At 41.5% G+C, this 17,782-nt stretch overlaps 1 protein-coding gene across 1 annotated transcript; it reads left to right on the top strand.

The window, feature by feature from the left end:
- The first annotated feature begins 1,415 nt into the window (after positions 1–1,415).
- On the top strand, positions 1,416–14,779 carry LOC145305509 (salivary C-type lectin 1-like). The gene is made up of 7 exons (XM_080147135.1): positions 1,416–1,505; positions 1,863–1,913; positions 2,395–2,517; positions 12,898–13,002; positions 13,522–13,592; positions 14,209–14,284; positions 14,665–14,779. Exons 1-7 carry the CDS (start codon positions 1,454–1,456, stop codon positions 14,670–14,672), a joined length of 486 nt encoding a protein of 161 aa, XP_080003261.1. The 5' UTR covers positions 1,416–1,453; the 3' UTR covers positions 14,673–14,779.
- Positions 14,780–17,782: the final 3,003 nt, after the last annotated feature.

The raw sequence follows: 17,782 nt of genomic DNA on the forward strand, positions 1-17,782 counted from the left end.
TAGTTGTCAAAAGCATGTATATTAGGAAAAAAATCACGAAACCTTTTTAACATTTGTTTTTAATTTCTTGATACTTATATTTCAGTACTATGACTAACAGACTGTCAGTCAAAGTAAATGGATGCTCAAAACAACGGGAAATTTAATTTTGATATTTTAACTACAAAAATTTTAAAAATCGGACCATAAACACCAAAGATGTGAGGAAAAATGTGAAAAATATGAAAATAGCCAAAAACCTGCAAAAAGGCAGCCTGACCGCCATTGATGTTTTCTTGAAACGACAGGAAATAAAATTTTGATATCTATAACTGAAAAACTTTGGAAATCGGACCATAAACACCAAAGGTATGGAGAAAAATGTGAAAAATACAAAAAATAGCCTAAAACCTGCTTAAAGGCAGTCTGACCGTCATAATTGTTTCATTGAAAAGACAGGAAACTTAATTTTGATACTATAACTGAAAAAAAATTTGGAAATCGGACCATAAACACCAAAGATATGGACAAAAATGTGAAAAATACAAAAATAGCCTAAAACCTGCTAAAAAGCGGTCCAACCGCCATTGATGTTTTATAGTTAATTGTGCTCCTTAATAATGGAAATGTTGTCTAAAAATTTCAGCCTTTTATCTTTTATAGGAGCCGAGAAAATCACGTTTCCCCCAAACTAAGACATACGGACATACAGACAGACGGACATTGCAAGTTATAGAGTAGCTTCGCTACTAAAAAGATATCATATAAGAAAAGATAAAAAAATTACAAAATTATTTTTTTTTATCATTTGGAAGTTTACAATCATTTGGGTAAGTGATGTACAAATTGAATTCATATTTTCAATAAAACTATTTTTCGAGAAGTGTTAATACATAAATCTAAATCTAAAAGTTCAATTCATAATCAACTATTACATAACACTCTTAGCATATATTATATGTTGCTCTTATTAAAGGTAAAGCTTTTTTACAATTTAGGTCTGTACGTCCGACGGTACGTAACGGATTGCTCTTTTCGTTGATTTGGACATGTTGGAAATGTCCTATAGATTTTAAACTTTAAATCATGATTGCTGTAACAATTATATAAGGTTTATAAAGCGTAGCAACCATATAATCGTTCCTAGAAAGTCCGTAATCAAATGGAAATGTGCTGATTTTCAATCTTATTGAAACATTTTTTATGTAATATAAATATCTTATTCAGCTGATTTTTAGAACAATGATTCCTAGGACAACACTAAGAGTATGTCTTTAAGAAGAATCCTATATTTACGAATTTAATACATCAAGTTTATAACCATTTGAATCATAGTTTTGAATTAATATTCTACTCTTTAAGTTTGACACTCTATAAGTGTTCATGTTCTGTCAACTTTTTTTATTTCAAGGCTTCGCTTTTATATATGTTCTTCCTTGTATTTAACAACAACTTGATTGCGTAGGAAAGCAAAATGATTTCAGCCTTCCGTGCTTTTATTCTGCTGGTGCCAGTATTAACTCAAGGTAAACAAGATTAGAATCTATGAAAACTGATGCCTTTTTTAATTAAAAAATATTGATATCCTTTCTTACAAGACAAAAACTATTCTTCTAACTGTATCAAGTTAAGAACACACAGAAAGGGATGGGACATTAGCCATAGAGAAAGTACTAAAAAAATTGGGTTGGTGGAAGAAGTGAAAACAATATGCCTTTTTCCCAAAGGCATAATGAATAAACTATCTACCTAGGGAAAGATTGGACATAACCAAAAGCTGTATAAACACAATCTCTCATTTGTTGTCTTTATATCTTTGGGTTAAGCCATCTATACATTGAATATATTCCTAAACTACTAATACTTTCAATTTATTGTTAAAGTGGAGTTTGTAAGAGCGTGTGAGGATGGCTGGTCTTTGAATCCTGCAACAGGTAAATTTAAATTAGGTTTTTATGAACATAAAAAAAAAACATTTTTTGTATTGTTTTGACTATTTCAATAGGTTTCCCTTAATTGGCTATTTGAAATTATGATAATTTCCATCTCAAAAATCGCTTATCGTAAAAAATGCCTATTGTGTTTTTTTACAAACTTTTTATGACATGACCATCTAAATTCATTTTATCAATTGAAATAATCTATTAGTATTTTTTTCCTATGTAATTTACAGCATTAAGTTGTTGTGTGTTTGGATTAGGCAGGTGTGTTTTTGCTAGTTGTAGATGTATTATCGACAGTACGATTAATATGTTAGATGTGGTTTTGCCTCGAATTGATATTTTTTTGTCATTTATACAACTAAAATTCAGTTTACCACTGACAAAATAGATTTACTGCATGTCCATTTGCCGAATGTACAAATGGCAGTCCCATGTAAGGACATTTGATCCAACTAACCTATGATTTACTTAGGAATGTGCTACATGGATGCAGTTGAGAATAAGCTGTCCTGGGTGGAAGCTGTAAGAGCTTGTGAAAGAATGAATGCTCAACTTGCTGTGCTGGACAACGAGGAGGATAATTCATTTGTCAAAGGTAACAATCGATATATTAATACTTGGATGCTGCACCAGATTTTTTTGTAGTCTGATTAAGTGATGCATGCAGCTGGCTAAAATCACTATACCTCTATCCACCTACTTCATCCCACCCCTATTCTCCTACTGGATGAACGAACTGACCAATAAATAAGGTCCATATTAGCAATTTAGTTAACAACAAATTTTCCCCTGTCAATATATCCACGTATCTCTATATCCATTAAGGTAACTTAGATCAATTTGTAAAAATGAGTGTTCATAATTCATAAAATTATTATGTTTTGCCGTATTGTTCTTCCTCGATTAATAAATTATCTTTGCATTTAGTTGGTAATTACATATCAAATTTAATTAATATATTTATCACTTCTTGCTTTTATAACCCTGAGTTAGAAATTCAATTAATCATAGCCGTCACATTGTGTAAATTAAATGATAAAATAACTGCCCCTTTGTATCAAAATCTGTCCAATTTCTAACCAATAATATGGCTGGATAATTCTTCCATTGTTTTTTTTGGCTGCTTTAGGCAATATGCATCTATATCTTATATATCTATTTGAATTATAAACAATGATTTATTGAAAAGAACATGTCCTAACTTTTTTGATTTTGTTCTAACCCATTCGTGACGAGCTCCAATGTTCAAAGTTTTTTTTCAATAATTACTCAACGGCATTCAAAAAGTAAGGTGTTAAATTAAAGATCTTACTATTTTTGTTCTTGTGGCAATTTTCTTCTTTGTTTGTACCTCACAGGTCTCCTTAACAAAACCTTAGATTAAACAAAATCTCCAAAGAAACGGACAACGGGGCCTTCAAATAGGGTACAGTGGTGGTCAGAATCCGTTTGAGATTAAATCTTAGCTGCTCCTTCTTGTCAGATATTGCAATTTAAAGTTTTCTGGTAAAAATGTGGTATCCGCCTTGGTTAAATGGCAGACACCCGAGTTCAAATGACTACGGCAGTGCGAACAGACGTGGACACATATATTATAGAGAAGCTATGCTTCTCTAGCAATCACTAAGTAACAAACAGAGTCTATTCAGTTGTTCCTTTATTCAGGGTCTAAGGTTTACTAAAGTTATATACAACAAACAATAAATACACAGATTGGAATAAGTAATCATAAACAGAATCAATATAATACATATACAATAATCAGTTTGGGCAATAATGATCCCCCATCCCTGGAAAGGGTGGGGGGAATTAACAATACAGCTTAACCATAATAAGGCTGTCAAAATCTATCATTAATTTTAGCATAGGGAGGGGGTCGGCTGACCCCTTCCCCAGGACTCGGGGGAGGGCCCTCGGCCCTTCTCCGAACCCAGGTCAGGGTTGCCATAGACATGGCTCACGGCTGCCGAATACCACAACTCTCCCCTCGGAAGGCTGGGAGGGGGTTTCCCTGCCAGACTTCCGACAGTGGTTGAGGCCTTCGGCCCGCTCCTTAGGGGCTAATATATATATATACAAGCGATAATGATTCAATGGAATCCTAGTGGTGATTTTCAGGGCTGATGGGCCCCCAACGTGGGATAGAAGATAGAGGCTGGCTTTTGTTGGACACGTAGCTCGGCGCCAGCGGGTGTCATGTTGGCATGGGGCGCAGCCGCTGCGGGACCGGTCAGCAACGGGGCATTCTGGTTGTTGTTGGCAGCGGCTGGGGCACTGGCTACCAGGTTGACCGTCTGGGCAACAGCCTGACCTCCCGAGGGACCGCGGGGCTTTCCAGAGTGTGGCCCAGGCCTGCCTGGGCGGTCATTTCCACTATCGGCTGATTGCATGGATACCATCTCCTCGGCTGCTTCCCGGCCAATAGGAATGGCATCCCAGTCCACTGAAAAGTCCCGGGACTTGGCATGGGTTAGCCTGGCTCTGGTCAGGGCCTTGGGATACAAGGTTGGGTGGTACAGGAATACTTGTGACATCGCGTTCATGGCGGCTCGTACACCTCCTTGTGCGGCTGCCAGGGAAATGATGGTTAAGTCTCCCAGCAGCTTGAGGATCAACAACAGCAGACACAGTATGGCTGCGCCATCTCCCCACTCGTGAATAGCCTGTCTGAACCCAGCCCAGACATCCAGGGTTGCTTCTCCTTCCTCCGCCAGTCGGTCAATATCGTAGGACACGATCCCATGGTCTCCCGTGGCTGAACAGCTGCCTTGCTGGACGCATGAGCCATATGACAGGCCGGTCAGCATGGCGGCCTTATACGCTGGAAACGCTAGTAGCTGCTGCCAGTCGTTCAGCTCGGCCTGCGAATACAATCCTCCCGTGCTGAAGTCATCCAAGGGCTCGGTCAGCAGCTGCTTGGGTGTATCCAGAGGGGGCGGCCTCTTCTTAGGTGCGGGAGTTAGCTCTATCCATCCTTCCTCAGTGTGTACAGTTAGGGGGTAGGTGGAGGAGCAGGGAATTTTGGTGGCGTGGCCGCTATACACCTTTGTCACGGCATCTACAAATCCTGTGGGCTCCACCGGCACCTTGTCCCAACATTCATTGCTCTCCCTGACCACGTACTTATTACGTTGGCAGGTAAGCTGGAGCAATACATCTCCCCTCAAAACAGAGAACGTGCTCCCCTGGACGCGCACCGGATGGGCCGGGTCTAGCTGCTGGAGCTTCCAGCAATTGGCCGCTACTTCTTCTGCTGCTGCGCTTCTCATTCGAGTTTCCAGGGTAAATCCGATGTAACCTGCATGTATCTGGGCCTGGAGGGGGACATCCACGTCCCTGGCCGATACTCTGGGCAGCGCTGCCGCGGCTGGGTCGGCTGCCACAAACAATGCTGGGTGGTTGGTGGCATGGGCCTCAAAGTCGCAGTTCACTATTGAGGTGGGGGTAGTCATGTTGATGAAGAATTGGGCTTGATGGTCAACCAGGAACGCATCCATCACCAGGCTGGGCTGGAGGCTGCGGATCAGCCTCAAGGGGCAATCTCTCCCCAGGTGGTCCCACACGTATGTGGCCTCTCCAGTGATACAGGACAGCTCGGAATGGGGACACTCTAGGGTCAGGTGGTCAGACTGGGACTCCACCCGTCCATTCTCGACTACGTAGGTCTCCTCCTTGACCAGCAGCCGTCGCTCCTGGAGCACTAATTCATTGCGGTACAGCTGGCCTTCGAAATGGACGTCCTCCCCTTCACAACCCACCTCCTCGGGGCTGTTGACCAAGGCGCCCACCATATCGAGGGTAAAGAACAGGGGGTGGTTCAGCTGAAACGTCAATGGCTGGGTCTTGCCTGGCAGAGTGTAGACTCGGTTCCTGGCCAGGTCTCGGCACGTTTCGGGGTCAATCTTGGTTGGCCGCATGAGAGTGGGGACCGAGGTCACCTTCAGGTGGCCCCAGACTCCACACCTAAATGTCCACTGGGACACGGCGAGTTGACAGCTATATCCCGTGGTCTCCCGAATCTTGACTTGCTGCAGGACATGTATCTCATGGCCCAAGGGCACCTCCTGGTGTAGCGGCTCCTTGCTACACATCTGCTCCTTGTTGTAGGCGGTGACATGGGTGGGGTTGGCACAGTCCCACCCTACCAAGACATAGCTAGTTGTAGGCCACACAGCTGCGAGCAGTAGGCCCCACAGGACCATCCACCAGTGTGAGAATCTACCAGACAGCCATCAACCTCGCGCACGCATCTGGGGATCCTCGGCTCGGGCCACAACTGCTTCTTGGGGCTGGACACTGCTGGGCTGCTCCTGGCTAGATATAAATTTCCATTGAGTGTTATCTTTGGACGCCCGGGGCGTCCCGATACCCTCCCCAATGACAGACTGACAGGCGACTGGCGCCTGCCTGGGTGTCGGCTCCCCTAGCCCCAAGGGGTCCCTTCCCTCGTCCATGGCATGCCCAGTGGCATGGGGCTGGAGTGCGTGTGGCACAGGCTCGCCCTGTATTACATCCCTCCCCTGCCCTAGGAACTCAGGTGCGTGTGGCACAGGCAAGTCCTGATAACCCCAAATCTCAATTTCCCCAGCCTCTGGTGCGGGAGGCACAGGCAAGGCTGGAGGGTTACAATACTTTGGATACAATACATTTGTCAATTTTAACTTATCCTGGCTCAGTTGAGGGTGGTGGACAGCTGGGCTCTCTCTGCTGGCAGGGGGCGCTGGATGGTGTATAGCTGGGCTCTCCCTGCTGGCTGGTGGCGCTGGATGATGGATAGCTGGACTCTCCCTGCTGGCTGGTGGCGCGGGCTGACTGGGGGTGACGGATGTCACCCCTCTCTCTGGGGCTGCTGGCTCGTTCCAGGGTCCAGGTATCTCGGTGGCGGCGACGGTTGTCGCCCCAGGCACCAGTGTGGGGGCGCTGGATAGCACCCCCCAGTCCTCGCAGGTGGCGGCGGCGGTTGCCGCCCCAGACATCAGCTTGGGGGTGCGGGGGCGCACCTCTCGTCCTTCCCACGTGGCGGCGCCGGATGGCGCCCCATACATTGACTCCGATGCGCTGGCTAGCGCCTCTTGCCTCTCTCGCTCAGCGGCCGCCAGGGCCTCCCCGTACACTGTCTCGGTGGCGCTGGGTAGCGCCCCTCCGCTCTTGCTGGGTAGACTCGGTCTGGCAGGCCCCATCATGTTGAGGCTGAAAGGTTGAGGCCTCAGGACTTCTGGCTCCGCAATGTTGGTTGGCTGCACGAACTCCGGTCCCAAGTGGTGAGGCTGAAGCCCAGGCCAACCCGGTTGGGTTCAGCCGCTCCTCCCAGCACGTTGATCCTAGCTGGGATGGTCCCGAACTGGGACATTCCTTCAGATTTGCCCACTGCGCTGGGGGCGGCTGCTTGCTTGAGTGTTGCTGGGGGCGCGCTCCCTTCCATGTTGGCTACTCTGCTGGGCTTTCCTGAGTGAGCGCCCTTGTCAGCTATGCGTCTCCGGCCAGCTACCTGGTCCCAGTCAGCCTTGCACTCGGCTGCCGTATGGCCTGCATAATGGCAACGTTCACATTTGGCAGGACGGTCATGGCGTGGCTGGGTGCGTCTCTCTTCTAGGCTGACCTCCATAGGCGTAGGACAATCTCTGACTCGGTGGCCCTTCCCATGGCAGCGATAGCAGCGGCCTGGAATCTTGTCGTCTGGGGCAACCTTCCCCATCTGGTGGAGACCCGGAGCCAAGGCGCCAATCTCCATTGGCTCCGACTCATCGTATTGGGGCAACTGGACGCTGGCCGATCCCGTGAGCCCGTTGGTGGCGTCCACTAGGCACACGCCCTCCTTCAGCTGCTTGGTGATCATGGTCACGGTAAACATGGCTCGCCTTGTGTACTCAGGTACCGAGGCGATCTCATGACCCATCATAACGCGTTTCACATTAGCGTTACGAATGCCGCGATTTAGTTCATCTATCAATAACTCCAGGTCTTCGTGGCTGTAGGCCTCCCGGTACAGCGCACACTTTGTGGATATGTAGGCTTGTATAGGCTCTGTCGAGTGCTGCCTGTAGTCTCTGAAGGCTTGCTTCAGGGTCTGAGACTCATAGGCTGGACGAAATAACATTTCACACTCGGCCTTGACTTGTTCATATGTCAAGGCTTGGCCTGCCTCTCCAAACAGATGAGAGGCCATCTCCACTGCTTGCCCCGCCAGGGATAGTAAGAGGGCGTTGCGGCGATTCAGTGTGTCATGGGGGGGCACACGGTAAGCCGCCCATGACATTTCTAGTCTCCGGATGTGGGAATTCCAGGATTGCTTGGGCGGTCCTCGATACTCCGGCAGGTTACTCAGCATCAGCTTGCGGTACTCGGCTGGAGCCGGCTGGGGATCGTCCTGGAGCCATCCTTGGAGCTGGTCGCCTCCTTGCGCTTGTGGCTGTTCCATCGGGTCAAAGGTTCAGTGGCGGGGCACTAAGTTTTAAGTCAATGCTATAGGTGGTTTACACTTATGGCTTTCTAGCCTAGCAGCCAACACTGTTTATCACTAGGTTGGTAGTTTAAACTACAAAGATCTAAAATAGGTGTACACTAGAGTACTTGTCACTAGCTTCTGAGTTGTAAGGTAGGCTGGTAGGTGTAGATAGTTGTTGAGGGTCTGAACTGCTGTCAGGAACTGATTTGGTTTTCCTTATCACACTATAGATAGGAGGGAGGAGCTTGCAAGTCCTTTTTTCTAAAAATATCTCTGTTGTATGCTATGGAGTAGCTCCGCTCCTGTGTGTGTGTGTGTGCGTGGAATCTCCTTTCCTTGCAACGCGCCTACGCGCCGTCAGATTGTGCACACAGGTAAAACGCGCACTTATCCCTCAATCTGCTCTCTCATTGGTCCGCTTTATCTCCTTCGTCCGTTGAATTTTTGTTGCGTCCCAAGCTCTGCTGCGCGACCCGTAAATGGCGCTCTGTTCTCCCGGTCGCTATCTCCGCACCGTGGACGGACTTATTCAAGTGTGGGTAGAAGGGGGAGTGCGTAAGGGGACGGGGTAAAACCGTCCGTTCCCCCCTATGGGGAGGGGGGTGCTGCAGGTTTGAAGTAACTGGGTGGTGAGGTAATTGTGCCTTTTCCTTAATCCTGAGCTTATTGTTATGTCACCTCAATTGTATTTGCTTCAATTTATGGTGGGCCCCTCCCCTTCCGTTGGGATAAGGGGGTGTATTTGTCGTGCTGAAGGCTTGGGGTCAGATTGTTTACCAATGCATTGTTATATTACATCTAGGTTCTATTTTTGGCTTTATCACAATACACAACAAATTTGTTTACCAAGCCTTGCCCATAAATCTATTGTTCAGCTTTCACACCAGGGTGGTAATCCCTAAAATCTGATATAATATCTGTTTTTCTAGATGGGTGGCTGCGCTGTAGCCTCTCAGGATACTTGGAGTTAACGTAGTTTTCTTCTGCTTGGTACACTACACTCGTATTTTCGCTCACAGCTCGCAGCTATTTGGCTTGTTTCAGCCCGTCGGCGGCAGGGAATGTCCCGTCCTGCAGCGCCGTGTATCCGAATCCGGCTGGTGGCGGCAGGGAATGTCCCTTCCTGCAGCGCCGCTGGTTCGGATCCTGCTATCTCTTGCAGTAAATGTTGGCTTATTTTCAGCCGTTTGCACTTATTTGGCCTGTTTCAGCCCGTCCGCAGGCCTGTTTCAGCCCTTGAGCGCTCAATCCTCCGTTAGATGTCGGCGCTTCTCGCGGTTCTCCGTCAAGTTTTGCTGCTCTCCGCAGTCTCTCGTCCGATTTCGCTACTCTCCGCAGCTCGGGTTCCGCCACACTTAGTGGTCTTTCGCTAGGTTTTGCTTCCACAACTGCCAGATACAGAGTTAGACCTTGCTATCCAGGGTGGGTAATTCAGGTTGCTTGTGTCAGTTTTGCCAGTTTCACTGCTGGGAGTACCTTAGCCTCAGCTGCGCGTCTGCTCTACACTTGTGGTTTGCCGTAATCTCACACAGCTGACACCAAAAGTTGTGGTATCCGCCTTGGTTAAATGGCAGACACCCGAGTTCAAATGACTACGGCAGTGCGAACAGACGTGGACACATATATTATAGAGAAGCTATGCTTCTCTAGCAATCACTTAGTAACAAACAGAGTCTATTCAGTTGTTCCTTTATTCAGGGTCTAAGGTTTACTAAAGTTATATACAACAAACAATAAATACACAGATTGGAATAAGTAATCATAAACAGAATCAATATAATGCATATACAATAATCAGTTTGGGCAATAATGATCCCCCATCCCTGGAAAGGGTGGGGGGAATTAACAATACAGCTTAACCATAATAAGGCTGTCAAAATCTATCATTAATTTTAGGCATAGGGAGGGGGTCGGCTGACCCCTTCCCCAGGACTCGGGGGAGGGCCCTCGGCCCTTCTCCGAACCCAGGTCAGGGTTGCCATAGACATGGCTCACGGCTGCCGAATATCACAAAAATGCCTAAAATTACAAGAATTCCAAGGATATATGCATAAGTGAACACCTTAATTCATCAAATAAAAAGGATGAGTTTAACATTTGAGGAGTTTAGATATCTCTTCATATGTAAACTACACACTACATCCCTATTCAAAACAATTTTTACTACTATAAATGATGTTTTTAACTTCAATAAGAGTAATAAATAAGGTACTATAATCTTAAAGAGGTTTGTCCAATTTACAACTTTATCCTAAAGACTGTTACCCTGGAACCAGAAGAAAAAACTTAAGTTTAAGTTTACATATGGCCCAAGTTACTTTTAGTAATTCTGCCCCCCCCCCCCCCCACAACTTACAAACTTTAGGGTGGAGGGGGGGGGGGGAGAAGCATAGTAATACTATTATGTGTTTCTCAAAAACTAATTGAAGTATAGTAGGAAAAATTTTAATGGAAGGTTGTTAGGCCAAAAGATTGTAGAAATTATGTTGACCACCTTCTCCCCCCCCCCCTCCCCTTCGTTCTAACCTAATTTGGGGGGGAAGGGGGGGGTGGCAGAAGATCATTCCAATGTGTTTTAAAAAACTATTAGATATAAAATTTTGGATTTGTATTGTTGTGGGACCCAAAGCACTTTTACATATATTGCTGACCTCTTCCCCTCCCCTCATAAATCAAAAACATAACATTTATAAAGAGAGAAAGGGGGGAGGGTTGCAGTTGAAAGGGTACTACTCTGTTGTGTTTCTAACAAACTGCTAGAATTATAGCATCAAAGCAAACCTTTGAGATATGCTTTGGTAGGTCAAAAGTAACTTTTACAAATTTTGCTGAAACCCCCACTCCAAGCCCGCTTTCCCTCTGTATTGCTATACAATCTCCCTCCCCCCTCCCTCCCCTCCAATTAAGTAATAAAGGCAAGTATAGCAATACCCTTGTGATTTACTTAGAGATTACTCAAGATATAGTGTGCTTTTGGATTTAAACTTTTGTAGGTCCATAATTACAAATATTGCTGACCTTTCCCCAACTTCAACAAACCCCATCCAGAAAAATTATATTGCTGCACAATTTCCTCCACCCCCATAAAAAAAGTATTAAATTATTGCTTGCCCTCCCCCTCCCTCTCCAGCTACCCTCCATACAATCTCATCACCTGTGTTTTACTCAGGAACCAATAAAGCAATAAGGAGCAAATTTTGGAATAAAGCTTTTAAATTTCCAAATTGCTTTATATGTATTACCTATTCAATGTTTGGGGAAAGAGCAATGGGTTGACAATATTTCATTTATTAGTCCAATAGGTTGGAGGAGATTAGGCAGCAAAATAATTGTACTAAATTGGGTCTGTGTAGTTGGAATAGATATTTATAAAAGTAAAAGTTAAAATATTAACCCTGAATATCTCTAGAGGTTTCTAAATGATACACAATATTATTTACCTATGCCACTAGCCACTATTTCCAACAGATGGAGGGAGGGGGGGATTCAGCAATATTTGTAAAAGTAACTAATATCCTAAAAAAGCTTAAATCCAAAGTTTGCTTAATATAAGTCAGTGATTTCAAAGTAACACAAGATTATTTTCCACATCCAATGCCCCCCTCCTAATAATTTGTGGTCTAAGAAGGGGGAGGGGGTTGGTTGCAGCAATATTTGTAAGAGTTTTTGATGCCTACTAAAGTTTAAGTACTAAAGCTTATATATTTCTTTAGTGATATCTAAAGAACTCTGCCCTGTAGTCAACAATATTTCCAGAAACTTTGGGCCTAAGAATCTTACATATAATTTTTTTTCACAATACTTAGAAGTAGTTTTGAGTAAAACATAATACTATTACTTTGCCCCCCCCCCCGCCCCCTCCCCCCTGAAATTTATGGGCTGTAAGGGGTGGGGGGGAGGGGGTTTTGAGTATTTTAATTTAACTTTAGCTATATGTAAACTTGAACTTAGGTTTTTTCTAGTAGTTTCATGGTATCAGCCTCTAGCTTATAGTTTAAACTGGACATTGTACCTCTTTCATTACTCTTGTTAAAATAAATTCTTTAAAGTTTTAAAATTTTCCAAATGGGGAGGGACTGTGTAGTTTACATATGCAGAGACATCTAAACTCCTCAAATGTTAAACTTACCTTTTTATTTGATGAATTAAGGTGTTCACATATGCATATATCCTTGGAATTCTTGTAATATTAGGCATTTTTACCATAAAACTTCAAATTGCAATATCTGGCAAGAAGGAGCAGCTAAGATTTAATCTCCAACGGTTTCTAACCACCACTGTGCCCTATTTGAAGGCCCCGTTGTCCGTTTCTTTGGAGATTTTTTTAAATCTAAGGTTTAGTTAAGGAGACCTGTGACCTTAAAACCAACTTAATTAAAAAAATTGAATTACTTCAAAAATAAGAGGTCTACAACAACAAAAAAACGATTGCATATCTAAATTCTATGGATCAGTTTACATCTACTAATTACTGAAAGCACCGACTAACTATTTGAAAAAAATCACAAAAGTTGGGACAGGTTCTTTCAGATCTAGCCATGTTGATGACAGCTGGTAGAGAGAATGTGTGGATAGGAGCTCAAAATATGGACCAGCAATCCATCACTGACTTTGTCTGGCTGGGTGGAGCTATGGGTGAGATTTATATTTTTTCTGATGACAATCAACATGTTTTTCCTTATTATAAAGTTTCGGGATCTCTGTGTATACCAAAAGAACCGATATGGTTCTTCTTTAAAGTTTAGCTCATCTTAGGTCCTGGGAAGGTTTATAGGGAAGGGTACCACTACACTGTCAAGAAAAATCGCCAAAAAAACACCAAAAAAATATTTCTCATAACATAACAAAGTTTAAGTCATGCAAGGTGCAAGAAATACATAGATTTGTTGCATTATTAAAGTAAAAGAATAGAGAGCGCATGCATTAAATGTATCTCTGCTCACAGGGCAGAGAATCTGTCCTGGTTTTGCTATGGGTCTTTGAAATCAGATAATAGCGACGGAAATATAAAAACAGAAAAGTCGCTAAAAAACAAAGCATATTACTAGCAGATGAAAAAGGTCCCCAACACTGGATCCATATAGTTGTCTGGGTTATACATCTATGCTTATACATTTATTCTTGATATATTGAAAATTATGATTTTTAATTTAGTTGGGCCATTTACTGATTGGGCTGAAGGTGAACCCAACAATCTGTATAATGGAACAGAACACTGCTTGCAAGTAAGTATTTTTTGTGTACGCCCTAATAGTTATTTATCGCATAGTAATAATGACAGCTTTCTGTGGATATTAAAATGAAAAAAATAGTAAGACTAAAACCAGTTATAGCCCCAGGGGGCAGCAGGACCCTGCTAACAGTCTGATATTAATTTTATGATTTTCATTTTACATAAATTTAAAATATGGCTGAGAACCGGTTCTAATCCACCGGATATTGAATATTGTCATGTTGGTTTGTCGTGTTTAAATGAAAGGTTACATCAGACCTCTTAACAAAAACCTAGAGGCCTCTAGGTGCACTTGATATGGAAAGGGGAGGGGGTTGAGTTCGACCTCCCCATATTTTTAGTTGAAAAAAAAAGTAAAAATAAATTATGTTGATTGATTTTTAAGGGGAACAGGGAAGTTGTCAACCCACCATTTTATATTTTTGCTTCAAAAAGAAAATTAAGAGAATTATTTTTTTTCTATGAGTGATTTCTCTCAGGGGAGGGTGGTGGTTCCAAACCCCAAAAATAGTTATAAACATTCCCAGGACCTAATAGAAACAGCTACAATGTTACGTATTGGTTCAGTGGCTAGCGAGATCCTTCTAATTTATTTTGAATAATATTAGCTTTTCTGGGCTGATGATTACGAATGGAATGACCAAGGATGCTTTAAAACAGAATGCTTTGTATGCCAGAAACCAGGTTTGCACATTCAGAATCTAAATGGATAAGACAATAGCTGGTAAGTTAATGTACATCCCCAATGATGATACACAAAATTACCGTTTTTGTAGATAACATTAGTGGTTGAAACGTTTAGACTTTTAACAAAATGAACCAATCGATCAAAATTTAATAAAAGTCCCAAAGGTTTTTATTATTTTATTTTATTATAAGGAAACATTATCAAAAGACTTTGGGGACTATTGTAATAAACATCCCAATGTCCGCTCCGTCCCTAATGCACATTTCACAATAAATATAGAAGATATAGTGAGAAATAGTTTATGTATTTTGCAGACTGATTGAAAAAAAGACTACTAAAAAAAAGGTATTGCATTGAATTGGTTTTTCTTTTTTAGATCAATGAATGAACGAAATGACTGATTCAGAGGCCATGAAGTATGAAGAACAATTATTTTTTATTAAAATATTACTATTTTCAATTTAAATAAATGTTAATGATTTTGATTAAAATTAAACTCTTACTTATGAGGCCTCATGGCTCATTTGATACTAGCACACATATATACAAACTTCCCCATAGTTGTGTAAGAAAAGAGATTATTGAGTGGTTTGGATACAAAATATTAACTTAAACTCGGCGAGGGTGAGGTAATAATTAGTAGCTCTTATAAGATAGGCGGACATTTTGACAGAAGTTTAGACAAACGGAACAATCATAATTATGAAAACTTTCGCTTTGAATAATTATAGAAAATCTTCTCCTTGAATAAACAAAGAAAAGTTTTGTTTTTAAAAAAATCAGTTTTAATAGTATATAATAGTATAACGTCGTCTCAAAGTGACAAAAAGTTAGACGGTTGTACGGTTAACTGCAGATATAGAGTAAAGTAAAAGGATATAGAAAAAATCTAGTTATAAAGTAGCTACACCCTAACTCTATAATGGACTAACAGTTTGTATGTACAACTCTAGTTATAGAGTAGCTACACTCCTAACTCTAAACAATGTAGTAATGAACTAAAAAGGATATAGTACAACCCTAGTTATAGAGTAGCTACACTCCTAACTCTAAACAATGTATCAATGTACTAAAAAGGATATAGTACAACCCTAGTTATAGAGTAGCTACACTCCTAACTCTAAACAATGTATTAATGTACTAAAAAGGATATAGTACAACCCTAGTTATAGAGTAGCTACACTCCTAACTCTAAACAATGTATTAATGGACTAAAAAGGATATAGTACAACCCTAGTTATAGAGTAGCTACACTCCTAACTCTAAACAATGTATTAATGGACTAAAAAGGATATAGTACAACCCTAGTTATAGAGTAGCTACACTCCTAACTCTAAACAATGTATTAATGGACTAAAAAAGATATAGTACAACCCTAGTTATAGAGAAGCTACACTCCTAACTCTAAACAATGTATTAATGAACTAAAAAGGATATAGAACAACCCTAGTTATAGAGTAGCTACACTCCTAACTCTAAACAATGTATTAATGGACTAAAAAGGATATAGTACAACCCTAGTTATAGAGTAGCTACACTCCTAACTCTAAACAATGTATTAATGAACTAAAAGGATATAGTACAACCCTAGTTATAGAGTAGCTACACTCCTAACTCTAAACAATGTATTAATGGACTAAAAAGGATATAGTACAACCCTAGTTATAGAGTAGCTACACTCCTAACTCTAAACAATGTATTAATGGACTAAAAAGGATGGATAAATAAAAACAGTAAGAGCAAAAAGATTTATTTATATTTTACCTTTTTTGTAAGAAAAAAGGGTTTTTTACTTCCCGCGAAATATTTCCAACTTTATCAAAATCACATTAATTTATAAAAGTAACAGAATCTTTGTCTGTCTATACGGAAGGATCCCACTAACCGCTGAACCAATATGGTTATCTTTACAGGTTCTTATAGGTCCTTCACATATACCTTCACACTCTAAAAGAGATCGTCCATCCTATTAAAACTAAAATATAAAGTTGGGGGAGGGGTGGAACTTTTTATAGGTCCTTCACATATACCTTCACACTCTAAAAGAGATCGTCCATCCTATTAAAACTAAAATATAAAGTTGGGGGAGGGGTGGAACTTTTTATAGAGTTTGCCATTTATCACTAGTAAAATATAAAGCAAAAAAGCACGTTTTAAGCTGTTTCTTATTAATAATGTTGTTGTTTTATAGAAACATAATGACAGAAAATTAAAGAAAATGGGTTGAGATAGACAAATAGTAATGATATATATAATCAGACAGGAGATAAGTAAGTGTTCATACAACAAAACCACATTATTTCTATTGCTACTACGTCAAATGAGTGAAATTTATAATCCCCCCCAGAGAGTAGTAATTTTATGTGTGTATATCTACGCCAAGATCTCGGAAACGGCCGGATCAATCATTCCATGATTTTCAGGAAAATTTGGTGTTTGTCTCAGGCAAGTTTGAGGCTATATGGCTGAGGGAGGGCATCCTTCCCTGAGGGAACTAAAATAACCCCAAGCAAAAATTTATATAAATGTTTTTTTACAGTAATTTGCTTTTAACCCCCCCCCCCCCCTAAAAGTTGAAATGCCGTTATATCCAGATTTTATATCTTACCCCTCTCCCCCTACCCAAAAAGCTTGGACGTCTATGCTTCTAAATATTTTAAATATTATGACTCTAATGTAGATATAACTTATCAATCCAAAATACAAAGTAGCTTGATGTCTGTCTGTCCGTCCGTCCGTCCGTCTGAAGCTTAAGATCTCGGTAACCACTGAACCGATTGGATTCTACTCTTCAGGGTATATACCTATCGGTCCTGTGGTGGTTTTAAGCTACTTTCTGGGGGGGTGGGACACCCCCAACCCTCCAAAAAAATGAAAATTCCTCCCCCCCCCCCCAATTTTTTTTGCAGAAGATTTCCTTGGTCCTTTTTTTTGCAGAAGATTTCCTTGGTCCTTTATTTTATGCAGAAGATTTCCTTGGTCCTTTTACGAATTTTGCCTAAATTTTTTTTATCACCTCTTGGGGCAAAGCCCCTAGAGGCTAGGGGCGAAGCCGCTAGTTTTTAATATAAGGGAGTGTATATAAAAGACATACAGGCGGACATTAATGTATCAAAGAGTAGCATTGCTATAGAAATATTATTATTTTTTTACTAAATTGTATGATTACTATATCAATCTTTAATGGATATAAAATGTAATCTATAATCAGTATATATTTTTACCATTTACTATTTACCTTTACAAGGATGACAACATTCATAAGTAGTAAAGCATAGAAGCGTTAAACAAATTATTAAATAACAAGGATGACAAGAACATCCATAAAAGTGAAGCTCGAATGGTATGACATACGAACATTAACACTTGTAGAATAATCATATAGAAAGTCGTAACAAAATTTTAAGTAAATTTGTTGAAAAACTGCGTAAATACAGAATAATGTTTAAGGAATATCTTACATTTAAGGACTAGATTATAGAGATGCTTCGCCA

The sequence above is a fragment of the Acartia tonsa genome, chromosome 14 (assembly GCF_053477335.1).
Source record: "Acartia tonsa isolate MP-2025a chromosome 14, ASM5347733v1, whole genome shotgun sequence".
Lineage (NCBI taxonomy): Eukaryota > Metazoa > Arthropoda > Copepoda > Calanoida > Acartiidae > Acartia > Acartia tonsa.

Bases quoted from the DNA above. Each gene is read 5' to 3' on its own strand.
- LOC145305509 (XM_080147135.1), top strand. From the start codon at position 1,454: ATGATTTCAGCCTTCCGTGCTTTTATTCTGCTGGTGCCAGTATTAACT. The intron at 13,003-13,521 runs GTGAGATTTATA...TTTTTAATTTAG, and splicing joins CTGGCTGGGTGGAGCTATGG to TTGGGCCATTTACTGATTGG. The intron at 13,593-14,208 runs GTAAGTATTTTT...GAATAATATTAG, and splicing joins GAACAGAACACTGCTTGCAA to CTTTTCTGGGCTGATGATTA.